The 24770-nt window shown below is 50.2% G+C and overlaps 8 protein-coding genes across 12 annotated transcripts; 3 read left to right on the top strand and 5 right to left on the bottom strand.

The window, feature by feature from the left end:
- Positions 1 to 74: 74 nt before the first annotated feature.
- LOC136185872 (sialate O-acetylesterase-like) lies at positions 75 to 2254 on the bottom strand. The gene is made up of 11 exons (XM_065973080.1): positions 2119 to 2254; positions 1803 to 2060; positions 1605 to 1739; positions 1425 to 1546; positions 1252 to 1373; positions 1132 to 1202; positions 1011 to 1067; positions 870 to 962; positions 740 to 823; positions 578 to 688; positions 75 to 523 (listed from the first exon to the last, which is right to left on the bottom strand). Exons 1-11 carry the CDS (start codon positions 2215 to 2217, stop codon positions 161 to 163), a joined length of 1515 nt encoding a protein of 504 aa, XP_065829152.1. The 5' UTR covers positions 2218 to 2254; the 3' UTR covers positions 75 to 160.
- Positions 2252 to 3259, top strand: LOC136185883 (coiled-coil domain-containing protein 115-like). Its single transcript, XM_065973092.1, has 4 exons — positions 2252 to 2374; positions 2438 to 2538; positions 2682 to 2899; positions 2960 to 3259. Exons 1-4 carry the CDS (start codon positions 2270 to 2272, stop codon positions 3067 to 3069), a joined length of 534 nt encoding a protein of 177 aa, XP_065829164.1. The 5' UTR covers positions 2252 to 2269; the 3' UTR covers positions 3070 to 3259.
- Positions 3141 to 5145, top strand: LOC136185727 (protein fem-1 homolog C-like). The gene has a single exon (XM_065972909.1). The coding sequence runs from the start codon at positions 3141 to 3143 to the stop codon at positions 5040 to 5042; it is 1902 nt and encodes a 633-aa protein (XP_065828981.1). The 3' UTR covers positions 5043 to 5145.
- Positions 5146 to 5309: 164 nt separating this feature from the next.
- On the top strand, positions 5310 to 7759 carry LOC136185867 (5-aminolevulinate synthase-like). The gene is made up of 4 exons (XM_065973075.1): positions 5310 to 5572; positions 5863 to 6147; positions 6218 to 6446; positions 6599 to 7759. The coding sequence occupies exons 1-4, from the start codon at positions 5398 to 5400 to the stop codon at positions 7665 to 7667; spliced, it is 1758 nt and encodes a 585-aa protein (XP_065829147.1). The 5' UTR covers positions 5310 to 5397; the 3' UTR covers positions 7668 to 7759.
- LOC136185861 (regulator of nonsense transcripts 2-like) lies at positions 7743 to 14201 on the bottom strand. Of its 3 annotated transcripts, none has more exons than XM_065973065.1 (40): positions 14184 to 14201; positions 13990 to 14117; positions 13866 to 13932; positions 13724 to 13805; positions 13601 to 13668; positions 13450 to 13530; positions 13233 to 13388; positions 13127 to 13174; positions 12982 to 13068; positions 12750 to 12832; positions 12656 to 12698; positions 12469 to 12600; positions 12312 to 12404; positions 12213 to 12252; positions 12090 to 12154; positions 11877 to 11972; positions 11727 to 11820; positions 11598 to 11675; positions 11397 to 11545; positions 11148 to 11342; positions 11036 to 11093; positions 10920 to 10975; positions 10751 to 10867; positions 10595 to 10696; positions 10440 to 10523; positions 10343 to 10384; positions 10183 to 10284; positions 10076 to 10135; positions 9828 to 9966; positions 9632 to 9768; positions 9414 to 9573; positions 9232 to 9365; positions 9134 to 9172; positions 8976 to 9071; positions 8843 to 8921; positions 8654 to 8721; positions 8543 to 8605; positions 8407 to 8485; positions 8131 to 8353; positions 7743 to 8071 (listed from the first exon to the last, which is right to left on the bottom strand). In XM_065973065.1, the coding sequence occupies exons 2-40, from the start codon at positions 14100 to 14102 to the stop codon at positions 8062 to 8064; spliced, it is 3618 nt and encodes a 1205-aa protein (XP_065829137.1). In that variant the 5' UTR covers positions 14103 to 14117; positions 14184 to 14201; the 3' UTR covers positions 7743 to 8061. The 3 variants fall into 3 exon arrangements, with proteins under 3 accessions (XP_065829137.1, XP_065829139.1, XP_065829138.1); XM_065973067.1 differs by having other exon boundaries at positions 13872 to 13932; XM_065973066.1 differs by lacking the exon at positions 14184 to 14201 and having other exon boundaries at positions 13990 to 14177.
- A 395-nt stretch (positions 14202 to 14596) lies between these two features.
- On the bottom strand, positions 14597 to 20797 carry LOC136185860 (cortactin-binding protein 2-like). 3 transcript variants are annotated; one of them, XM_065973064.1, is made up of 21 exons: positions 20666 to 20797; positions 20303 to 20476; positions 20201 to 20233; positions 19864 to 20140; positions 19637 to 19804; positions 19470 to 19572; positions 19266 to 19416; positions 19050 to 19214; positions 18874 to 18994; positions 18199 to 18828; positions 18046 to 18128; positions 17905 to 17991; positions 17750 to 17846; positions 17362 to 17626; positions 17165 to 17305; positions 17018 to 17115; positions 16725 to 16961; positions 16466 to 16671; positions 15960 to 16336; positions 14806 to 15898; positions 14597 to 14751 (listed from the first exon to the last, which is right to left on the bottom strand). In XM_065973064.1, the coding sequence occupies exons 2-20, from the start codon at positions 20420 to 20422 to the stop codon at positions 15226 to 15228; spliced, it is 4032 nt and encodes a 1343-aa protein (XP_065829136.1). In that variant the 5' UTR covers positions 20423 to 20476; positions 20666 to 20797; the 3' UTR covers positions 14597 to 14751; positions 14806 to 15225. The 3 variants fall into 3 exon arrangements, with proteins under 3 accessions (XP_065829136.1, XP_065829133.1, XP_065829135.1); XM_065973061.1 differs by having other exon boundaries at positions 20201 to 20476; XM_065973063.1 differs by lacking the exon at positions 20666 to 20797 and adding an exon at positions 20585 to 20601 and having other exon boundaries at positions 20201 to 20476.
- Positions 20798 to 21260: 463 nt separating this feature from the next.
- On the bottom strand, positions 21261 to 22662 carry LOC136185882 (zinc finger CCHC-type and RNA-binding motif-containing protein 1-like). The gene is made up of 6 exons (XM_065973091.1): positions 22573 to 22662; positions 22481 to 22509; positions 22320 to 22431; positions 21900 to 22007; positions 21762 to 21844; positions 21261 to 21712 (listed from the first exon to the last, which is right to left on the bottom strand). The coding sequence occupies exons 1-6, from the start codon at positions 22654 to 22656 to the stop codon at positions 21460 to 21462; spliced, it is 669 nt and encodes a 222-aa protein (XP_065829163.1). The 5' UTR covers positions 22657 to 22662; the 3' UTR covers positions 21261 to 21459.
- Position 22663: 1 nt separating this feature from the next.
- On the bottom strand, positions 22664 to 24754 carry LOC136185874 (succinate-semialdehyde dehydrogenase [NADP(+)] GabD-like). The gene is made up of 10 exons (XM_065973083.1): positions 24499 to 24754; positions 24350 to 24433; positions 24130 to 24300; positions 23953 to 24069; positions 23743 to 23886; positions 23542 to 23685; positions 23318 to 23473; positions 23092 to 23261; positions 22984 to 23042; positions 22664 to 22922 (listed from the first exon to the last, which is right to left on the bottom strand). Exons 1-10 carry the CDS (start codon positions 24730 to 24732, stop codon positions 22705 to 22707), a joined length of 1497 nt encoding a protein of 498 aa, XP_065829155.1. The 5' UTR covers positions 24733 to 24754; the 3' UTR covers positions 22664 to 22704.
- Positions 24755 to 24770: the final 16 nt, after the last annotated feature.

Below are 24770 nucleotides of genomic sequence, written 5' to 3'. Positions count from 1 at the left end.
AGGACGAATCAGCATACATACATACATATATGTATGTATATGTATACCTTCGTTGCTGCGTTCTGCTGGCCCAATGGAGTAGACGACGCCATCAAATTCAATACGTAAAAAAATACCATCAATAAAAAACGTGAGTTTGAAGAAAAGGTGAGCGTTTTCTTCAACCATGAATGCTGTACGAAAAAGGTATGGCCGGATAGCCTTCTTTGTTGAATATCGTGCACAGCGGCCAATCGGCATACCCGTACCGTACCGTGATCACGGACACGGCCGCCGAAGCGACACAAGTGACGTTTTCGGACATTGAGACGACGACGGTATTGCCCTGAATGGTTCCTTGAGCAGCGTGCCACTTCTGGTCGGACGTCTGCAATTCAAATTCCATGCAATATTGAGGAGGAAGTCCTTGGGGACACGCGGCCGGTTTCATTTCCAGACCACTTCCCAGGGTGGACGGATCAAAATTGACAACAACCTGATTGCCATTAGCATGAGCGTTAGATATCATGGGACCCTGGTAAACCTAAGAACCTCCCATTACTGGGTTAGAGTGGATAGATACATAGATAATTTATACCAGTTTTTCCTTGTACAAAAGCGCTCTTGCAGTGGCTGAGAGACGTAAGCCAACTGGTTGCTTGGCTCTAGGATGAACGCTACCAAAAGGAGAAGTAAGATCCCCGTGGTCCTAGTAGAAAAACGGATGAAGACTTCTTAAAACTTCGCAATTGGCACCTACCACGGCGGTAGCCATTCCGACTATCGGAAGCTTGAGTGCGGCCTCTTGTCCAGTTCTGAGCTCAGCAACGAGAGTGCTTCCACTCTAGAAATTTGTCAGATTTCTTGTCTCAGTTAGTCATTAGGCTCACGGATTTCCACGGAGCAAGCTGCACAAAACCAAAATACATGTTCTCGAGATTGAATTTTTCTCGCCAATCTTGAATCATTGCAGAAAATTGACACTAAAAAGACTGTCAATTATCTCGTACAAAACGCCAGGATTAAGTTACAGCGTAGTATGTCTCTCCGTGCTGAGGTCCCATTCCCACGTTTGCTTCTCCTTGATACTGAAATGTTGAACGTCAAAAGAAAGTGTGATTATATATTAATTAAAAATGAAAAGCCTCCTACCCAAATTGCTCCTATTAATCGCATGTTCAAAAACGGAACAATCATAGCATTCCAAAGATTCGAATTTCTCCCTTCACGAAAATATATAATGAATAAAAATCAGAAGAAATACCAAATTACCCAGTGAAATCTCAGCCCCGGGAACTTCAACAATTTCAGTAGCTTCTCTCAATGTTTGATTGCACTTGGCCAGTGCATCTGGACCCGACCAAGATTGCACTGGAGTTCCGCCCCAATTGTCACTACATTCACACTAACTCATTAGCAAAAGGAATCTCAAGTCATATACAAACCTGATGAGACCTATAGGAATGTGGTATGTATCATACAGGTCTCTTCCAAAAAACCAACAGACAGCTGAAAAGTAAGACCAGTTTCCGTGTCCAATAGCTGCCTCGCTTGCAACAGACCAATTCTGTAAAGGTCAAGAATAACTTTTGTGGATTGGTAGGGAAAGAGAAGATTCTACTGACTTGTGCAATACTTCCAAGCTCAGAAAGAGGTGTCGCAGACTGCGTACCTTCTCCAACCGTCATAACGCGGATGTCCGAATATTTATTTGCAGCTGCAATCTCCATGCTAGCATTGAACGCAGAGTCGACTGTGAACTATAGATTGTATGAGACACTAAGAAATCCTGACCCCTTCTTAGTTACTACACTGCAGTTCACCTGCATGTTGCTCTGCCCTCCGCATAGAAACACGTCGCCGAATAAGACATTTTCCAACATTGCCTTGTCTCCGCCGTTTTTCGATTCGGCCACGATGGTGTAGGGGCCGCCCGGATGGGTCGCAGGCAACGCAATGGAGAACTCTCCCTGATTGTCTGCCATGACAGAATCACGAAAGTTGCCGCAGGTCACTGTGACTTCGTCGTGAGGTGAGCTGTATCCCCAAACGACCGCTTTCTGCGGCTCGCGCTGTAACACCTGCGGTTTACGATGTTAGCTTTGGGTGGAGAGAGAGCTCAACGTGAATAACAAGCACCATATTGCTTCCAAAGACATTGGAGAAGCGAATGGAAGCAGACGCGCAGAGAAAAAGAGATGAGTAGCAGAGAAGAACGCCCACGACCTTTCTCTCCATTTTACGACTTGGTTTGCGCCTACCTACGCACACTTGCGCAAATTACAGTTCGATGAATACGGTGTGCTCTCGTTTAGACGAACTCGCCATCGAGCTTCTAGGCATTTTAGCCGAGATTCAGCAGCAGAGAAAAGCCGCCCACAAATTCACAACTGACGTAAGAAAACGACGCCGAAGACGACTTGTAGCCGGTCACGTGCTTTGCGTTTCAACTGTGTAGGGCTATCTCTGCTTGTCGCAGGCAAGATATGCTACAAGCGTCAAAAGAATCTCGCCGCTCCAGTTTCCCTCACAGATGACAGCCACTAAAGTGGCCCTACTGTAGGCAGAATCTCGTTTCCATCTCTTCTATCACTTTGCTCGCACTACGTGTACAGAGTATTATTGGACTGATTGTTGAGATGGAAACGCGGAATTGTGTAGTTAATTAATTAATTAATTGAAGAAATTTTTCTCTATGGTAGCAATGAAATGGAAGGTGACTGCGTAGCTGTTGCATTGGATGATGCAATCGAAACGTCTTCCGTGCGTAAAGTCGAAGATTTGAGACATCGAGGAGGAGATGAAGGACTCAGTCAAAAAGTTGAGCCTTCACCTAGCCAACAGGCGAATGATCCATTGAAATGGTTTGGAGTTCTTGTGCCCAACAGTCTCAGGATGGGACAGAAGAATTTTATCAAGGGTGCTGATTATTAATTAAATTCAAATTTATTGCCTGTCATCTCACTTCGTTTATTATCAGCTCTTGAAATCTACGCCGAAATAGCGAGCCTCCAACTCAAATTCGTCCATCTGAAAACAGAATATAGAAAATTGCTAAAAACAAAACAAGATCTGCAACAAATCGAATAAAGCAACACATCGTAGCCAACGCGCGCGCAGCCACGCAGCGATACGCACGTGCTGAAAGTAGAGCAGGTGAAATGGCGTCCGCAAAGTGGCCGCCCGAATCGACGCGTCGCCCGCCGAAAAACGACAGCGCCGAAGAACGCCTCCTCTACGCGTCGCGCTACGGCCATCTCGCCGACGTGAAGGCAATTCTCGCCGACGTGAAGGCAATTCTCGCCGAGCGAGCGGCCGAAAAAGGCTCGCGCGGCGTCAACATCGAATACGAAAGCGTCGTCGTCTTCGAAGGCGAACGCGACGTCGAAGGCGCGACGCCGCTCTGGTCGGCGGCGACCGCCGGCCACGTCGAAGTCGTTCGGAGCCTTCTCGACGCCGGCGCCGAAGTGAATCATCCTACGACGTCGAAATCGACGCCGCTGCGCGGCGCCTGCTTCGACGGTCACTTGGACGTCGTCACATTGCTCTTGGATGCCGGCGCCGAGCCGAACGTCGGCAATCGGCTCAATCAGACGCCGCTTATGATAGCGAGCGGACGCGGACACGCGCGCGTTGTCGCCTATTTGCTCGAATGGGGTGGCGGGGGCGTGGTCGATCCCAACGTCGTCAGCGTGACCGGCGATACGGCGTTGCACGCCGCCGCCGAGAAAGGCTGTCGGGAAATTGTCGAATTGTTGCTCGCGCACGGCGCGCGTTCCAACATGGTGACGCACGAGGGCTGGACGGCGGCAATTTTGTCCGCCGCGTCCAAGTACGACGACGTCGTGCAATATTTAATCGAATTGCCCTCGACGCCCGCCGACGAGTATGCGAACGCCTTGGAACTGCTCGGCGCCGTCTGGGCCGACATGGAGGGCAATATGGACAAAGCGATCGAGTTTTGGATTCGCGCTCTTCACTATCGAGAGACGCACAACGCTCAAAAGCGCAATCTCGTCGCAAAGTGTCCCGCCTATTGGGATCGGGTCGAAATCAAGTCGCTCGAGGACTTGCAATTGAACGTGAAAACGCTCGACGACTGCCTGACCAATGCGCTGCTCATGCGAGAACGAATACTGGGACCCAAGCATCCGCAGACGCCGCACTATTTGCGCATACGCGGCGACGAGTGTCTCCAATTGGGCGACTACGAGCACACGATTCTTCTCTGGGAACGTGCCATCGATATGGACCAGCACGCCGACATCGACGCACTCGATTTGAATAGTGCAAGCACCATAGCGCAGAACGTCGTCATCTGCTTGACGGGACTGCAGCGTATGAAGGAACTTCGCCATTGGCCGTCGATGAAGGTCTTTGTCGCTTGGGCGCTCAATTGCATTCGTTCCGCTATGAAATCCGGCGCCAATGTGAAGGAATTGCTCGTCGCCGCGCTGACTGGACTCGGCATGTGGCTGACGTGGGGAAAGAAGTCAGAGGACGACGGCATCAATCAAGTGAACGCCATTCGAGATTTGTTAGCACTTGGACCGATTGGCAACGAGAAACTGTTGCCGTTGCACTGTGCGTGCTCCGAGCAATTGGTCTTGTCGTGGAAAAAGATGCCGATCGATCGACTCTATCAGCTCCACGCCTTTCCCAGTCCGAAATTGGTGAAGAAGTTCCTTCGAAATGGGGCCAAAGTGAATAGTCGCGAGGCGACGAAAGGCGACACGCCGTTGCACTGGGTGTCGCGCTGTGCCGTCAAGCGGTACACGGAACGGCACGACGACGTCATCGATATTCTCCTCGACGCCGGCGCTCACGTCGACACGCGCAATTCGGACGACGAGATGGCGGTGCCGTGGCTCGACGGAAAACGCGAGTCGGGGCGCGTTCCGCAGTCAACAATTGAACGAGTGAACCGATTTGTTGGCGTTCTTCGGCTCGAGTGTCTTGCGGCGAGAGTCGTTGCAAAGATGCGACAGGATGCTGAGTCGTCGCAACTTCCCGTTCGTTTTCGTCGGTTTGTGACGTTGCATGCTCGTTTCGACCAGCACTAAAAGAATACTTAGTGTCCCCCCCTGCCCTGTCCCCTATATACCTTTGAAATTTTCACTTTTGAGAGTTTCAATAAAATGATCACTAGAAAGTATTTTTCTATATACGTACACTAGAAACTCTTGGCTGGTTACCTTATGAATCCGGCGGCGTGCAATTTAAACTCGAATAGGATGTCCTGAACTGCATGATGCAGAATGGACAGGATCTATCCATCTATCTATAGTTGTTTTTGTTTATAAAGGCGTGGTCGTATTCGGGACTTTCACGCGACAGTCGTCGTTACGTACCTTACGTACCTTTCGTACGCTCCCAAACATTCGACGTTCGTCAGCAGTGTTTGACACATTCCCAGCGATGATCTTCAATCAAGTTCGGTCCAAGTGCCCCTTTCTGACTCGGGTGTCGAGCGCCTTCTTGCGAAAAAGCGGCCCGTCGTTCGGAATCTTCGCATCGCGATGTCCGGTCATGGGCAAGGTGTTGAGTTCTGATGCCCAACAGCAACAGAAGCAACCGTCGTCGTCACTGGCAGGTACGCGGGGAACTCGGTCTCTCGCTAACCTTTTAGAGTGGGAGAGGGGCCCTAAACTTTATGGTTTCTTTTCCGTTGGAATGTTGGGCGTTGTGTCACACCCTATAGCACGAACAGGAAAGCCTTTCCGCTCGCCTTCTAATACGTTTATGGTAACGGGACTAGTAGTAACCGTACGCAAACCGAGGCGTGATATTGGAAGGGTTAGGGTTCGAGGCGTGATATTGGAAGGGTTCGTGCCTCGGCACTGCCTCCGCTTTGTCGTCATGTGACGCGATCTTTTTCTTCAGCACACGCTGCCGTGACGTCACGACCGGACTACTGCCCGTTCCACGCGCCCGCGTTTCCGTGTCGTCGCGATTGCCTCTCGTCGAACGGAAATCACTGCACGCTCGACTTCACGAATCCCGCGAGCGGCGATGGCGCCGCGCAGAAGAAACCGGCGCCCGTTCCCGTTCCCGTGACCGCCGAAAGCGACGATGCCGTGGCGGCTTCGGCCAAAGACGGCGCCAATTGTCCGTTTTCGCATCTCTTCGAGCAGATGGACGACAGGGAGAAGAAGACAATGGAGAAAGGTGAGGTGTCGCGCGCTTCCACGTGATAGTTTGCGCACGCTTCAAGTTGTAACGTTCGTTTCCGGTGAAGGAGCTTTCGACTTTGAGGCTTTCTTTGGTCGAAAATTGGACGAAAAGAAGAACGACGCCAGCTATCGCGTGTTCAAGACTGTCCAACGTCTTGCTGCCAACTTTCCACGCGCCGAGAACTATTACAGATCAGCTGAAAAGTCAGTGCGAGAAATGAGGGAAGTGACAATCTGGTGTGCCAACGATTACCTGGGAATGAGTCGTCACCCGACCGTCCTTCGAACAGCAAAGTAAGAACCCCTAGATGTAATAATGAAGGTTACTAAATAATCGATCAAGTGTTTCTTTCTATATAAGAAAATTATAAATAATAATATGTATAGTGTATACGTATATGCATCTGTGGCTTGATTGCTTATTTCCCACGTACCTTTTTTTACAGAGACACGGCGGACAAGTACGGCGTGGGCGCCGGCGGCACGCGCAATATCTCCGGCAATGGCATTCTCCACGAAGCACTCGAAGCAGGAATCGCCGATCTCCACCGAAAGGACGCCGCTCTTCTCTTCACCTCGTGCTACAACGCAAATGACACTGCCCTAACGGTGCTCGGCAACGAACTTCCCAACCTGATCTACTTCTCCGACTCCGGCAATCATCGATCGATGATCGAAGGCATACGTCACAGCGGCGCAAAGAAGGTCATCTTTCGTCACAACGACGTCGATCACTTGGAGGAGCTTCTTCAAAAGGCGGATCCCGCCGCGCCGAAAGTCGTCGCCTTCGAGTCCGTCTACTCCATGGCCGGCACCATATCGCCGCTCAAGCGAATGTGCGACGTCGCGCACAAGTACGGCGCATTGACGTTCGTCGACGAAGTGCACGCCGTCGGTCTGTACGGCAGCCGAGGCGCCGGCGTCGGCGAGGAAATCGGTGCCGCCTCCGACATCGACATCGTTTCCGGCACGCTCGGAAAAGCGTTCGGCGTTCACGGCGGCTACATCGCCGGCGGTCGCAATCTCGTCGACGCCGTGCGAAGTTACGGCGCTGGGTTCATTTTCACGACGGCGTTGCCGCCGATGAACGTCGCCGCCGCCTTGGCGTCGATACAGATTTTGAGCGGCGACGAGGGTCGCGAGTTGCGCGCGGGTCATCGTTGTGCCGTCGGCGTGGCGAAGACGAAGCTGACGGAGGCGGGGATACCGATTGGGGCCGTGCCGAGTCACATCATACCGGTGCAAGTGAACGAAGCGAAGGCCTGCCAAGCCGTCTGCGACGATCTGCTCAATGATCACGGTATCTACGTGCAGGCGATCAATTATCCGACGGTGCCGCGCGGCGAGGAGAAGCTGCGCGTGACGCCCGGTCCGTTTCACACGCCGGAGATGACGGATCGGTTCGTCGATGCGCTTCTCGCCGTCTGGGAAAAGCATCGTCTGTCGCTTCGTCCGCCGTCGGAGCGCGTCGTTGGCGGCGAGGCGGCGGCGCGACTGGTTCCGAGTCAAGCTTGAACGAGATTGCGGACGATGTATCTCTGACTTCTTTTGTAGCAATTTTAGTTGACGTGTTATTTTGTTTGATGAAAATCGGTCTTCGTCTTTTATCTTCCTAGGACAGCTCAGAGCGTTTACACATACACACACGTACAACAAAGCCCGTACTAGCCGACTTCTACAATCGAAAAGCTCCTAAGATTTGTCCCTAAGGGAGTTTACCTATACATTTACTGCCTCTTTTGATCCGGTACGGGGGTCCACACACACACGACCAAAACGATGAAACGACAGTGTTCGCTTCTCTCGCTCTCTCTCAGATCAACCATTGAGCTAGCAAAAAAGCAGAAAAACGCCTCACGTCGTCGTCGTCGTTTCCACAGCCGATTAACATATAAATCATCATGACGCTTTAGTACTGCCTACAAATAAGAAAAACCCTCTCTCCCTCAAAAAAAAAGGCAACGAGCCCTTTCTGCACCTTTGACCCTGTTGCTGAAAGGGCCTATTTCCTCCATCTCCGCCTCCGCCTCCTCCGCGATAGCCACCTCTGCCGCTTCCTCTGCCCCGTCCACCTCTTCCGTGACGCCATCCTCCTCCTCCCCGCGAAGAGCCGCCGGATTCAGGGCGTTGCAACTTCGGTTGGCTCACCTTGGGTGGAGACGTTTGTTGAGAAGTTTTCTGAGCGTTTTCGACATGAAGATCTGGAAGTCGATAATCGCGCACGAGGTAATCGCGATAGTGCGTGAGTGCTTACTCCTGATCGCCTCCTGTTCCTGACGTTGTTCATAGTCCAAGACGAATTTCTTCATTTCTCTCTTTTCTTTTTGTTCGACCTGCTCCCACGAGCTCTTTTAGCATCCCGTTCATCTTTCTATTTTCCCGTCATCTACCTCCTGTTTGTTTCGAACGCTCAAAACCAAACTGGAATCTTCGGGAACGGCGATTTCCTTAAACTAGCAAGGACGTGAGGTTCAGAGAGACGAGGCGAAAAGCCGACGTACCAGCTGCTTGTGTCCTCGCTTGACCATGACGCTAAAATTGACGACACGACTTTCTTCCTCGACAGGATCTATCAAGAAGGAAGTACTGTACATGTGGTCACAAACGCGCCGTACAGCAAAAATAAAAAATTTTTGGTAACTATTACGGATGGCTCTCGCTCTCACTTTCTAACAAGAAACGCGGCTTACTCAAAATCTGCGGTCCTTTGAAATTCAATGGCAAGCCAATATCTACCGTCGGAGCTTTGACCGCTTCGTGCCGTCGGCTCTGTTCTCCAAACTCTCGCTTTGATTGCTTTTAAGTTATTTTTTTTGGACTCACTTGCACCGTATCAGCCATCATTTTCTCAAAGGCGTTCAGAAATGCGTCGTCTTCGGCTGACGGAACGTGCTTCCTTTCGCCACGCAGATGTACAGTCTAATAAAAAGAAAAAAATCCATTAAACGTCGCCTCCTCCCGCTTCGTCTACGCAAATTCACATCTTCATCGTCCGTTCCAACGCCGCCGTCTTCTTCGATCTTAGACAAAAAAAATCAGTGTGAGCTGGCGAGAACACTTGCATCTTTCATCTTCGTACAGCGTCATTTCCTTCCTCTGCTTCGTCTTCTCCTCCCTCTTCCTCGTCGTCCTCTTCCTCGTCGTCGTCTCCTTCCGACGTCCGCATCGACCCGTCAACGGACGTCGAATCGCCAACCACAGGCTTAATCACCTCTGCACCAAACTAAAGCTACCCGAGACAAGGGCAACTGGCAACGTTACCCAGACTGGCTTTGAAATTGGCCTCCAATTCGTAAGCAGCCGCTTGGGCTTCCTGATTTGACGCAAACCAAGTCATTCGAGGCCGAAGACTTTCTACTGTGTCGTGAAGTAGAAATTCGACGTCCAAAGGCAGCGGTTGTTCTTTTCCCCACAAATAACACTGTATACATAGAGAAGATACAAGAGAAGCACGTGCGACGGAAACCCCCTTTTCTTACTTGCAAAAAGGTTAAATATCCGTCAAGCCGCTTCTTCGCTATGCCTCGCGAAAAGTATTGGCCACACGTGTCGAGCAAAGCGCAAATGAGACGCACGCGAAAAAAGGACGACGGAGGATCCAAATGAGATGGGGACCCTATACGTAAATGACGTCTCTCTATCTACTACACGTACGTACTACTATCTGCGCGGTACCGTCGGAATTGTGCCCGAAACTCAAACACGTGTAGAGCGTGCGGAAGATCACAGACGACTCAATCAATCGATAGTTGTAGAGCTCGCCGAGATATTTGATTGCACTAATTCGACGTTGATTGTAACGGCCTAGATTCGTCTGGCAAAAAAAAGACAGAGTACGCAATAAACGAATTTTCGAGGAAAACGCCGCGATTTTAATTAACCCAACTCTTTTAGCGTGTACAAAGGCGTAGATTCTTTCTTACCTCCAGTCCCCAGCGAATGTCTTCGAGGACCCCATCGACGACTCTGTATCCAACGTTTTCCTGAAACAGGTTCCACAGAAACGTCATTCTCGAATTTCTTAGAGTACCTGATATTCAGCCAGTCCGCTCAACATGTTCGCCAGGCAATGAATGTTGCTAAATTTCAGCAGCCACACGCGCGTCAGACACTTGACCGCATAATTGGCTACCTATATCAAGAAAACAACGAAAAGAAAACCCCGTAAAAACCCGACGGTAATTCCTTACATCCGAATCAGTCCAGTCAAGTTTCCTAAACTGTCTCAAAACCTACACCAAAATAAGACTCGAGGCCATGGAATTTTGCGAAACAAGTGTCATTCACTTTTTCTACGGAAGCCTTGTTCAAGTCCTTGTAGAGCAACTTGCGTACGTACTCGTGTAAGGGAGGCCTCTCTTTTCTGACCGCCTTAATTAATTAATTAATTAATTAATTAACAAAGAAATCTTCACTGAAGGACAGAGGAAACACGTTCTTACTTTCTTGACTTCTGGAGGATTGCAATCGTAATAGGCGTTCTCGATCATCGTAGCATAGCGAGAGTCGAATTGCATGGCGATCTTCTTCCTCATCATAATGTCCTAAATCGTAGAAATGAAAGCGAGGCGAGGCAATTGTATCTCTTTGACCCGGACCAGGAGAACGCGCATTCGAACGTGCGAGTCCGGAGAACGAAAAAGAAAGCGTCCGCACGTTTCGAGCATGTGACACGTCATGTCGACGCTGTGGTGGTGAAAATCCTTCACAAGAATCTAAAGTATAAGAGTTAGAGAGAATAAAGGATTGGACACTGCAGCTCTCTACCTTCAGGCAATTGAGAGACTCCGTCTTACTGCAAACTCGAAATTTCGTCAGTTCCCCTGGAAAAAGGAGGTCCAGCTTTCAAAAATTGACCAAGTTGCGGTGTCATAAGTACTCACCTATAAATCTGACGTTCTTCACTTTTACCTCCAGATTCATTTGCCCCTTTCTTCTCACCTAGGAAATAAATCATCGAGCTCAACATGTTTTCCATCTTTCTCCTCCTCTTACCAAGTGCTTCATTTCCTTCACGAGCATCTCCGTCAATTCAGGACCAATTTCAGGCAGGCAGGGATGAAGAGTAGCAACGAGGCGAGCGTAAAACGGCAGCAAGTCGAGCCGAGTTCGACTCACTCCAAACAACGCCTTGACGAGTTTCTTTCGACTCGCCTTCGTATTCAAATTCGTGCAAAACTCCGTAGCAGCCTAAACAGAAAAAAATAAATAAATAAATAAAACGTGCACAGCATCTTTTCCTACCTGATCAATAAAATCGCGATTAATGCACGTTGGTAGCCGAGTGAGCCAATCATTCAACAGAGCGTGGGCAGCAGAAGCCGCCGTCGTTTCGCTTTCTGCGGCGGCGGCGGCGGCAGCGGCGGTTGCGTCATCAACCGACTCTTCGGAATCTGAAGAACGAATCCCGTCGATTTGACAGTCGCGACGCGATTTGCAACTGACCTTCGAGAGGCGGAAGATCTTCTTCTGCTGTCGACATCTCTTCGAGCATTGCCTGAGCTTCAGCTTCCTCGTCGATGTCTAGTAGGAGAACGATAAGAAAAAAGCTACGACGTGGCGCAGACTACGTGCCTTGCACGGCTGCTTCTGACGTCGCCGTGTCGTCGTCCTTTGAGGTTTCCTTAGCCGTGTCTGCATCGGCTCCTTCGCCGTCCTTGAAGAGGATCTGCAGAAAAGACGCACTTTTTTAGAGATTGGGAGATTTGAATAGAGTACGCGTACGCCTGGAATTATCGATTTCAAGTCGATCAAATTCTCGTAGAACGTACGCGTGTCCTCGTCACCCCAAAGAGCATTCGCCGCCGCATCTTCAAATGACTAAAGACGAGAAAAAAGAAAGAACTCGACTATTAGAAGAAAACTACGAGGACTATATGGGAGAACGTGACACGTGCATATAGAGTAGGAAAGTGACGTTTCTACTCAATAGCTAACCTCTCCCTCTTTGGGCACCACAATGCCGACCACAATCGCGTCCTCATCCTTCTGCTGCAGAGAATCTGAGAAGGAGCAGAAATTGGGATTAATTTCCTAATAAAAATCACAAAGCATTTGCACCGTCTTCTGGCAAGTCTGGCATATCAACATCAAGAACGTCCTGTTATTTATTATTTTTTTTTTGCAAAATGAGGATCAACCCGAGTTTCTTTTCCTTACTGCAAGCACTGTCGCGTTGCTAAGCAGTCGATCACACGATTTCTGCCTTTTGTCCAGAGCTTCCTGCTGCTCATCAGAAATCTCGCCCTTCGTCTGAGTGCGTGACCCACCGCTGTTTGTACGAGATCTTCTGTACTAGATGATAAAGTCTACCTACCTGCATGGCTTTTCGTTTTCTATGCTCCATCTTCTGCAAGGCTCGATGTTCCTTCACCAAGGCGTCCGAGAGGGAATTGTAGTAACGTTGTAGCATTGCAAAACACGTCGCCTGACGTTCGGGCGACACGAGCTAAAAGACTCTCCTCTCCTATTTGAAAGAGGAATCACAAACAAAGAACCCTTACATCGGATCTCGGAACAGGAAAGCCAAATTTTTCCAGCATTTGTCTAAAGGCGAAATAAAAATGCCCTTCGCGGAGTTTTTTATGTGTATCTCGCCTTTGCTTTCTCGACACCAGACCAGCCATGTCTTCGCCGCAATGACGTGCAAAGCTAAGGATGACAGACAAGTAGACAAAATTCTGCAAAAAAGCAATGCAAAGAGTTCGAGTAAAAGAGATGGCACTTGGAACTCCACTCAAAAATTAGTTAGGAAAACATTTTTTCTAATAAAAAATGACTTCTTTATGCAGTCTCTTCCCAATTTTTGAGCAAACAGCAAAAGACTTACCTGATCACCATTCAGTATCATATCCATAATTCGAAAGACGAGAGTATAAGTGGACTTACGATCGGGAAAAACACCGCACACAATAAGCTACGCGTGGGTCAAGTTGCATAAGGCATCGCTGCTCGTCCAATGAAACCCATCCTACCTCGGCAATCAAACGAAGGGCAGTGCGATACTGCGTCAAATGGGCGGGCTAAAATATGCAAACAAATTTTCGTCGCACAGCCGCTCTCACTTCTTCGATCCTGCACCTTTTCTTCTTTCGATAGACCACTGGCAAAAACCTTTTCCAGTTCTGCGAGAAGCTTTGATGAGAAGTCGACGTAAGATCGATGGATGAGAGAACAGATGTGCACCACGCAGCTCACGTCGGCAACTTTGTACTTTGCCTCGCCGATATTTGTCGCCTAAAAAATCAATGGAGTTCCTCGTCACTCGAAGACGTCGTCATAGCAAGAGCACGCATACGGCTTCATCCACGTAACGAGTCAAATTCAATGATTTCGCTTCTCTTGTCAAGCTATCTCTTTGCTGTTCAGTAGCAGTTTTCTGCAACACAACGATTAATGGAAGAGCGACTCTATCCTAATGCCATTTTTCCCCGATACCAATTACTGACCAGTTTTTTCACGAAAGCGGAATTCTTCTTTATAGACGTATCGCTTCCTTTCGGAGCAGGATCGTCGCCTAAAAATCATTTACATGCCTCCAAAAAATTAATTTAGGTTTTTTTTCTTTTCACCAGCGCTCAGATTCTTTGCGCGCTCCTCGCGCTTTTTCTCGAGTCGCTCGCCCAGCTCCCGGTGCAGCGTCTCGGCTTCAATCTGTTATAAAGATGCAGTGTCGGGGAAATCGATCTCACTATCTCGTCCCATCTCGCTAACTCGAACCTCTTTTTCCTGCTCGTCCTTTCGCGTCTCCGCTGTCGCGACGCTTTCTCCGCTTTCTTCTCTAGGTGACGGCGCGGTTTCGAAGCGACGACATCATTGGAAGACATTTTTTCTCTACTTTTCGGTCTGTTCTGGGTCTTCGTCGCCGTCGCGCGTCCCGACCTGTTTCGTTGCTGGTGTGACGCTATCGCGTGGCTTTTCGGGTCTCAAGTTTATCTGACGAGACGCCATTGTCGACGAGACAGCCTGTGGGATCGAGAGAAGGAGCCAGATCGACCTCTGATGAACTTTTTGGCCAAGCGCTTAGCTTACAGGGCGTAGCGCGCGTTGCTGATGCAGTGGAAAAACGAACCAGTGTAAACCGCGTACAATGTGCCGTACAATGTAAACGCTTAATACATGTAGCCGCCGAGTGCATAGTGAAAAAAGTGATTTTAATTAAGCAGCCAGTTCTATTCGCCAAATTACAGCAATATGTGACGTCGCAACGTGACTGGGCGTGGATACGATCTTGTTTACCTCAAGCATAGATATGCCTCAAGCATGCCAGAGTAGAAAGAAAAGAAAGGAAGGTCAACTTGATAAATGCACTGGGCAATATGCTCTTCCAACCTTCCAATCGATCGAAACTCGGCGAGAAGAAATCAGCGTGGGAGAATCATCGCGGCACATCACCTGCAGCCTGAGTGTGACGCAAACGCAAAGCCACAAAAAAAGCCACGCGGTAGCTTTCAAAGTAACCTCGAATGAATTTGCAAACTACAACATCGAACGATCGCAAACAAAAGTATCGTTCATTTCGACTCCTTTCTGTGCGGACACTGGCAGCGTTGCTCAACCGGAACGTCGCGAAGAACTTGCTCCACATGACGCCCACACCCTAAATGACAACAACAAGTTCTCTCGCTCTCTTGTTATTAGCGGTTTCGCGTACCCATCCAAGTTATTTTGTTGCACAAATCGCACTTGATTTTCTTGCACATTTCGCTGAATGAATGGTATCTCGAATTCTTCTGTGACGTCTGAACGGCTGAATGGCAGCGAATGCAAGCGCGATCACGTATATAGTAGTCGCGATGGAGCGTGACGTCGTCACAGCGTGACCGCAAATTACATCAATATGCAACCGGTGGGCGTTGCTAACAATCGCGCCAGCTTTTTATCAGAAAAAGGGTGCGAAAAAGAGACCACTGGCGCAGAATGGTCAAAAAGACCGCGGCCGCCGCCAACGCCGGTGGCCGCAAACACTGCAAACGCGAAAGAGCGCGGGGGAGCAGATCGCTGCGGAGACGTGCACAAGTAATCGGTTTGCTTTCAATAAAACAACTTCCTATATCAAATACTCTCGCAGCTTCTAGACTTGCGACGCCAGTCGAGGTCCGGGTCGTCGTTTCGGCGCATCTGATGTCGGCTCCGCACGTCGCCTGTTGCTCCTTTGTCCAGCGTTGTTCGCTGCCGCCGCCGCCGCAGAGCCGGACGTAAAGCTCTGCGCTCGACGACGCGACATGGCCCGCCTTTGCTCCGCTTCCTCTTTCGGCACGTGCACGTCCGCCACTGTCACGACGGCGTGGAGCCGTCGTGCGCCGTCGCGTAACGGCGGCGACGCTTCTTTGCGACGATCGTCGTCGCTTTCCGGTGATTCCGCGACGTTCGACTTTTTCGACCGATTGCGCGACGACGCGTCGCTATGGGACCGCGTCCGATGAGTCTGAGACGGCGACGACGGCGGCGGCGCTACGACTCGCGACGACGACGTTCGACTGCTGTGATGCAACATTGGCGAGTCGTTCGACGCGGGCATCGAATTCGATTTCTTCGTCGGGGAATAATCTGTCGACGTCGTCGCCAAGGCAACCGCGTGGGTCGTCGACGACGAGCGATTGACGTTGGACGATTTGGACGGACTGACGACAACGGCACCGGCCGAGCGCGACTTGACGATCAACGGAGACGCCGTCAAACTGCGACTCTCTCCAAAGCGCGCCGCCTCTTCTTTACGAAGTAACTTGGGCGTTCCCTTTGGCCGGCTGCGCAGACAATACAAAAAAAAACTAATTTCCATTGATTGAACTATCACGTGTATCTCACCTTCGTCCTCGGAGACGACTGAAGAGTCGACGAGCAAAATCGCCGGCACGACTGCCGCCTCGACGAACATTTCCCGCTTCGTCGTCGCCGACCGCGACGACTGCGTCGCTTTTACTCATCGCGACGTCGTTTATTGGAACGTCCGCTTCGTCAAACGAAGAATTCTCGACGTACATCGTCTGAGTTTCTTCCAGTCGTCTCGGACTCGCCGTCGCCGAACGAAAAGTGACCAAATGAGCGGGAGGGCCGTCAGAGCGCGCCGGTTCGCCGCCGCCGCCGCCGCCGCCGCCACCTTCGCTCAGGCTTTGAAGAACGGAAGGCATAGCGTCCGCCGGCGCCGTCGCTACACGCCGGAGAACGCGAGGCGACGGCGATTCCTAGACACGGATACCATATATAGAAGTGTTCCGCAAAAAATCGTTAGCGGGGGGCTAGCTTAGAATTAAACAATATGTATCCATGTGAGAAACGATCCGCCCTCCCCTTGCGTCAAGATTGTACTGTACCTTTTGTGCCGGAAACGCTTTCCGTTGACGCTGGGGAGACGGCGTCTTCCGTGCCGCCGTCGGCGGCGGCGGCGGTTGCTTTGACGTCGGCAGCGGCATCCGCTTCTCGGCCTTGTCGCCAACTTGAACCGACTTGATTCGCATGTCGTGGAGCAGCTGATGGCCTTCGCTGTACCCGTGCAATCCTTCCACGAAGCACTTCAACTCTAGACGCTGTTCGATAAGACATAAAAACTGTCGATCTATCGTCTCGTTCTACCCGATTCAGCGAGCGGGCATCCGGGCACGATCGCTTTGCAGATGAGGGTGATGAGAACGGGCGTCGCCGCCTGATCCGGACTCAAATCGGGCGCCGCCGTCGCCGCCGAGCCGTTCATACGCAGAACGACGTCCTGAACGCACGGCACGATGCCGAAGTTCCACAGATCAGAGAACCACTTGAGAATCGCCTTGGGATTGTCCTTTACGAGCGGGCAAGAGAAGAAGAGTCGAGGACCTATAAAGATTGCCTATAGGAGAAACAGGGGGAATATCGTTTAGGGGAAGCGATACCGAGACTGAGCTCGGGTAGTTGGAGTCGCACGGCGCACACATTCAATCGTCGCCACGTCTTCCAAAGCCACTCGATCAATCGAAAGAGCAGATCATTTCTAAAAAATTATTTCCACGGTTCTCAGTCAGAGGATCGGTTCGTCTAACGGTGACGGCAATCTGCCGCTGTAGACGTCAAGCAGTCGGCGTCGTAGTTCGCGACGCAGAAGTCCTCGAATCGGCTCCACGTCGTATTGGCACATTATCCAGCGGAAGCAGTGATGAATCGAGACGTCCATGTTGCTTGTCCTCGAATAAGGAAAACATATCAATAGAACGTACTTTAGAGTGAGACCTCCTTTTACCCCTGCTTGTCCATTGTTCCAATAAAATACGCGTTTTTCTTCAGATAGTATCTTCCCTCCTTGTATGGAGGGGATGATTGCTCCGCGTAGCTCGTCGCCGGTCGTCCAAGCGCCGAAAGCCAGAAGGCGTTCTGCGGGCCGCGATAGTTGAGCGCTGTCAGCAATTCGGCCATCACTTCAGGCAGAGGAACACGATGCATGTCATCGAGGATGAGAACCGAGGGCGGATCTCTCGACGAGGAAGCGTCGGCCGATACGAAAAAACCTGAGAAAGTGAATCAAAAATAACCTCGCATAAAGAACGACCCCCATCCTTTAGACGATACGTTTTTTAGTTCGGTAAAGCTACATACAGTACATGGGGTATACATATAGCATCAAGTTTTACCCTTGGAGTGAAGCAGGTAGAGGAGATCTGTTCTTGTAAACGTTGGGGTTAGAACGATGTGAGTCACTTCGGCTTCTTGGTCATGTTTCAATGTCATCTATCATAGAAAAACCCAACGTCAGTCACTATGAAATAGAGTAAAACTATACTCCTACCCGTAGACTGTCTCCTAAAAGTCGGGCAAGACGACTCTTTTCTGTGCCCGGAGGCCCACAAAGGATGACGGCTTGAGTTGACTGCAACTGAATAAACAGATTTGACGACGTTGTTGCGCACTACAATTAGCTTCTCCTTACCAATTCAGTATAGGATCGGAGTTGGGAGAGCGACACAAGGGAATCATTCACTATGTCGTCCAACCTTCTCCCATCAGCCGTCCCTAAAAAAACAAAAGTGAAAGTTTTACCCAACACGTCCTCTCTCTCTCTCTCTCTCTCTCTCTTTCTCGCCTTTCAAATGCACAGTGACCTCCAGATTAACACCGGATCCTTCCTGCCTCAAAAGGAACCCCCCAAACACGAGATAGGGAGGCGGCGTTCCCAAGAGTCGACTTCCTGCAGACGACGTTTGGCTTGACGGCATCGTCGGCAAGCTCCCCGGCAGCCACTGCAGGCTCCCGTACTCATAAAAAGCCACAGAATCGCCGCTAAGACCCAAACCGTCTGACGAGCCTCCGTCGAAGTCAACGTCATCACCAAGACCACTGTCTGGCTTAGCAATGGAATCATATCGCGAGGAAGAATTGCTGCTTCCGCTACCCGTCTGATGACCAGAGTCGGATTCGCGACTGATCTTTCGTTCGCCGCCGCCGCCAAGTTGAGACGACTGGTGCAGCGTCTTTGACGCTCCACTGGACCCCGGCTCTTCAATCGTTATGCTCGGCATTCGCGGGTGACGGTTCATAATGGATGAATCCGCAGTCGACGGAAACCCGCCATTGACGTAGGAAGAATACGTCGTTAGGACGTCGTGTACGGATCGCTCAAAATCAATCCATTGATGATGAGGCTGAATGCGCGCAACGCCAGCGCACGTGCACGTCTCTTGCCCTCGAAGTTTCACCACAACTGGTTTGTGAGCTAAAAGAAAAATATCTTTTAAATTCCTATGAGGAATGCCTATACCTCTGCTATTTAGTAACTCCTTGCAATTCGCTGTGGAAGCAAGATCGTGTGGCGTTCGGCCCCAGTTGTCTTGTAGGGCCAAATTCCCGTGCGAACAGCCAATCAGCAAAGACAGGCAATCCTTCACAGAAAAACGCAATGCTCGCGTATTGATCACTTTATACGAGCGCTCATACATCGTATCCTTTATTGGCAGCAATGTGAATAGGCGTCCAACCTTGTTCGTCCGTCTGCCCAACGAGCTGCTTCAACAGCGCCTGCCTCTCGCCGGCGCGCACGAGACGAACGAGACATCGATAGTGACCGCCGGCCGTTGCTAGGTGCAACGCATTGCGCCCCGCCTACGCAAAAAAAGAGTTCCCGGATGCCGGCTAATCAGCTTTCTCTCGCGCCTTATTGACGACCCCCAGCGCTGCACCGCGATCCAATAGGAGTCCGACGCAATCCAGTCGGCCACCTTCGGCGGCGACGCCGAGACTCGTATCGCCTCGTTTGTCGATCGCGTCGATGACGACGTTTCGTTCCAAGAGCAGTTCCGCGCAGCTGAAAGAATTTTCTAAAACAGCGAACCCGATCTCCGTTCTTTTCCCGCCCACCTGCAGTGACCGTTCGACGCGGCTAAGTGAAGAGGCGTGGCTCGATCGACGGGTCGCACGGCACTCGCATTGGCTCCGTTATCCAAAAGAACGGCTAGACAGCCTGTTTAGTTAGAAAAAGGAAGGAAATTAATCGACTGTCGCCTTCGCATTTCGTAGAGGCCTACCGCTACTGCCGAATCGCGCGGCCGCGTGCACGATCGTCGTTCCGTCCCTCTCCGTCGCCGAAACGACGCGCGCGTCGGCGACGATCGACTGCCGAAGCGAATCGGCGTCGCCGCGAGCCGCCGAACGAACGACCGCCTGAGAAAAGTCGGTCGGATGCGAGTGAACGCCTGTCGCGAGAAGAATTTCATTCATTCATCGTACTTTTCTCTCGTCGTCTCTCGCGTACCGATCGGATTCCGATTCTCGAGAGTTCGTTCGAGACCGCGACAACGTTCTTCGGCCAATTCCAATCGTTTTTCGATCGTCGCCGCTACCCCCGGCGACGATCTCGTCAATTCGCGACACCTGTCCGTTTCTTCGATCAATTTCGCTTCGAGACGTTGTCGCTCGGCGGCGGCCGCTTCCGCTTGACGTCGCGACGCGGCGCGCTCTTCGTCCAACTCGCGCACGAGCCGATTCCATTCGCGTTCGAATCGCGACGCTTTGGCGCGTTCGAAATCGATCTAAAAACGCCGCGCCGCGCGTTCGCCTCTCATGCATAATGAAAAAAAAGATGAACGCACCTGTGCGCGCATTTTCTGCACGTCCACATGTCCCTTTGTCACAAACACAGCGACAGAGCGTTGTTTACGCGAGCAGCATATTCGGTCCTCCTTCGTACGTACCTCCTCTTCGCCTCGAGGCGGCGAGTTCGCATCCGGCGTCGATGTCGCTGTCGCTGCCCAATCGCCGAGTATCGGATTCGGACTGATGACGCGAAAATGTTTGTGGTTCTTGAAAGCCATTTCTGGAGTCCGCGGGGTCTTTTTTCGACCTCTAGTAGCCTAATAGTCAGGGTGCTAGCGAGAAATAGCGGGTATAAGTATCGTAAAGAGCCAAACTGTTTTCTCTGGTACGACCGCACGAGAAGCGACTGGGAAGCACGTTTTCGAAGCGATCGGACTCACGCGATCGTAATGCTCTCTCCATATGTTGGACGTCAACAAAAACGACGAAGGCAGTGTGCGAGTCTCTGCGGGACGTCTTACGCGAAAAATGCTTTTCAGACGACTACTTCGAGATGCTTTCGATAGGACTCGAGGCGGGAGAACGTCGAATGGCTTCGAAACGCGGATTCTGGACTTCGGATTATACGGGGATCCGGCGCTGTCGCTTCCGTTACGTCAAGAAATGTTTGGATGACGTGTTTTGCACGGGACTACTCCATCATTTATGAAAAGGGCGAAATTTATTTTGTTCTGAGAAATAAAACCTACAAATAAACCATTACAAATTGAATCTGCTATAGAGATCATTTATCTGGTCTTGCAGTTCAACTATCAGTGACGTTAGACGATCAACGTATTGCCTAATGTCATCTGCAAAATCTCTCTCAGCCAGTCGCTCGTGGATGGAATTTGGTCTTCTTCTCCTTTCCTCGCTCATGCTTTCCCAAACTCTAGCTAGAACGTCTTCGCGCTCTGCCTGAAATTCAGCGCGCCTCCGATGCAAACGATCAATTTCCATTACTGCTTGACTTTCAAACGACGGCACGTGAAAATGAACATCAAAATGCCAATGGAAATGAAAGCTCGTCATCGTCAGTTCGTCACCTCAGTTTGCTGACTACATGTAGCTGTACTCTAACACGTACCCCTGTTCCATTATATACAATAAAAAAACATGTGAGTATGAAGTAATAAATGACGATATCGTGCAAAGTAAGCGTGCAAAGGTAAGCGTCGAAAGCGGAAAAGTGACATCATGCACTCCTGGCTCGTGAGCAGATCTTCCCCCAAGATACGCCTGAACTATTCAACCATAGTACTATTCTTTTAGCCTCCTAATCACTAGCCTCTTCGTCACTAAAGTAGCCGGTTCGCTTTACTTTTCGAGCATTGGGCGGCGCTATCTTTCCATCGCCACGCCTACTTTCGGTATCTTCTTGTCCTCTGCTCTGATTCTCGCGCTCCCATTGTTCTCGGCTCAATCTTATCGCTTCATCGAGACTAATGTCGTCGTCGTCGTCGTCGTCGTCTTCGTCGTCTTCGTCGTGGTTCTCGATGACTTCAACTTCCTGCTGCGTTGGCTTTCCCCTGCAAGTAGAATTCGCGTAGGTGGTGGAAGTGAAAAAACAAAGGTCACCGTTTCCGCTTGCGTTCCTTTTTTGGCCTGTCCCGGACGCCGAGGGCATTGCTAGGACACTCATAGCTCAGGTGACCATCTGCCTAAATCTCACGGTCAGTTCTAGTACCGCTACACGAATTTGATTTCTTCTTCTACCCCACACTCATAGCAACGACTTTTATCCGGATACGTTTTCCTCTTTATAAAGTCGGCTGCGCGACCGTTATCCTTTGCAATGCTGCACTTCAACGTTCGACCGAACAGCTAAAGGGCAAGCATTTCATTCCTTGACGAAAGACACAAGTATAGAAAGGACACTAAGCTACACAGCCAAAGGCAAACATTTCGAAAATCCCCAATGACAGAAGGAACTAAAATAGACATAGAAGCCTGACAGCGCTATCTAGATGATGAAAAGGACACGATTACATGCTGTTTCAGGTTTGGCACCGTGATCATAGATAGAAAATTTTCAATCTATGACGTGATCTCCCCGGGAGATCAATTCAAACCTGACTCCCCCCCGCAATACTCGCTACTGCATTGTAGACCTCCTTCCCCTACCTACCTACCTACCTCTTTAGCGTTCAGACCGCTGATCGCATCCTGAGCTGCCTGACGATCGAGGAATAGGACAAAAGCGACGCCCTTGCTACGGCGGTTTTCCCGGTCTTTCATTACCGTAATTCTGCAAACAAAGGCTCGAAGTTCCGTTTCTCACGACACAGAGCTCTCACTTCGCAACTTTGCCATACTTCTCGAAAACCTATGCACAGCGGCGTTGCGATAGTCGCGAGCCCGTGAAGTGTACTCAAGATATCGAGAGCACCTTGTGAAGATCGTTGTTCGTCAAGTTGAATGGGAGATTCGAGCAGTAGACGGTTGTTTTGCTCGGCGCAAGACCACCGCTCATGTTGGTATCAAGTCTCACACGTGTCAGAGCACGTGTATCGAGTACATTCTATTTACCCGGTCTAATATTTCCCATGCAGATATATTTGGTGTGCAAAAATTCTTCGATTCCGTATTTGGAGCCTTCTTTGCCTATACCAGACTGCTTCACTCCCCCGAATGGAGCAACCTCGGTGGTGACTGAGCCTTCGTTCACGCCAACCACTCCACATTCCAGACTCTCGGCCACCCTCCAAATCTGACTAAAATCAGTGGAATAAAAGTAGCCTAGAACAAGAGAACATAATCAATAGACCTAAGTCAATTTACTACTCAGCAAAGTCCCTACTTGCCAAACCATATTGAGTACTATTAGCCATCTTCAAAGCCTCTTCTTCGGTCTTGAATCTATACAAAGTTAGTCCAGCTAAAAAATTCAATACAGTGTATTGTGTACTTAAAAACGGGTATTATAGGCCCAAACGTCTCTTCTCGAGCAGGCAGCATATCCACTGTGCAATGACTCAGTAGGGTTGGCTTAAAAAACGTCCTACCGAGATGATGAAAGTCTCCACCGCACAAGACTTTTCCCCCTTTGGAAATAGCATCTGTCACGTGTGCCATAACCTATATATGAAAAAAGTAAGAGTGTCAGACCTCTATGGGGGGTATGGTTATCACACCTTTTCCGCGGCACGTTGATTTATCAGCGGACCAACCGTTACGCCTTCTTCAAACCCATTCCCGACGAACAACTTCTCCATGGCAACTTTCAGTTTCTCGCAGAATAGGTCGTGTATTCCTTCCTGCACTAAAAACCGATTCGCAGCTATGCAGGCCTAGATCAAAAAAGCGTCTCACCCTACATACCATAACTGATCAAACTAATTTATTTATTTATAAGTACCTGGCCTGCATTTCGAAACTTGGCGTTTGCTGCTCCTTCAACAGCTGCATCAGCGTCGGCACTGTCAAAGACAATGAATGCAGCCTGGCCTCCCAATTCCATAGACACTTTAGTCACATTGCTAGCGCAATGTTTCAGTAACAGCTAACACAAGGCAAACTTCCTGCTACGTTATGTACACATGTATAATTTTGATCCCACTTTTCCGACAGCCGTTGAGCCCGTAAACGACACCATGGCTATTTTTTCACTAGCAGCAAGCATCTCGCCAACGCCAGCCACATTGTCGCGCGAGCACGTAATAGTGTTATACACGCCAGCAGGTATGCCAGCATCTTCAGCCAACTAAAAAGACAATAAATAAATAAATAAAATTTTAAAAAAATCAAAGCCATCAGTCGAAAGGGGTACCTTGGCCAAGGCCAAAGCGCAGAGCGGCGTGTCTTCAGCGGGTTTGACAACGGCTGTGCAACCAGCCGCCAACGCAGCTGACGCCTTTCTCAAAACCATCGAAAAAGGAAAGTTCCACTTGACGGAGAACAGAATCAGACGTGGGGCCTTTTTTTCTCTCTTCAAAGTCTCTCTTACGGGAGTAATGAGTGCTGCGACCCCAACCGGTTCCTTGAGAACGAAAAGTCGCTTCGACGTCGACACCGAGGGAAGAACGTCGCCGTAGACGCGTTTCGCCTCCTCCGAGTACCATTCGATAAACGAGGCGCCGTAATCGACTTCGCCTTTCGCTTCGTTGAGCGGCTTTCCCTAAAGAAATCTTCGTTAAAAAATCGACGTTGCGACGAATTCGACTCGCTTGTTCTGCAGTAATGATTCGAGCCAAATCGTCGCGATTTCGTCGAACGAGATCAAACCATCGACGAAGAAGCCCGCTACGCTCCTGCGTACGTACGAAAAAAAAAAAGCGTAGAAAACCCCTCGTTGCGTTGCGTTGCGTTTGCTCGCCTTCGACGTCCGTTTCGCCCATTCTCGTTTCGCCTCGTAAGCGGCGTCGATAGCCGATCGTGCGTCGTCGGTCGTCATGTCCGGAACGTCGCCCAAATGCGAGCCGTCGGCTGGATTCGTGACGGAAAACGTGCGACGATCTTTCGCGTCGATCCACGCGCCGTTGACGAACGCCTGAAAGCGAACGAGACCCGATTTGAGCGTCTGTTCGACGGCCTTTGCGATAGACGCCATGCGATGCGAGAAAATAAATCACAAAAGTCTAGCTCCCG

Source organism: Oscarella lobularis, chromosome 4, assembly GCF_947507565.1.
Source record: "Oscarella lobularis chromosome 4, ooOscLobu1.1, whole genome shotgun sequence".
Lineage (NCBI taxonomy): Eukaryota > Metazoa > Porifera > Homoscleromorpha > Homosclerophorida > Oscarellidae > Oscarella > Oscarella lobularis.
This window is presented reverse-complemented; position numbering and strand designations above follow the sequence as displayed.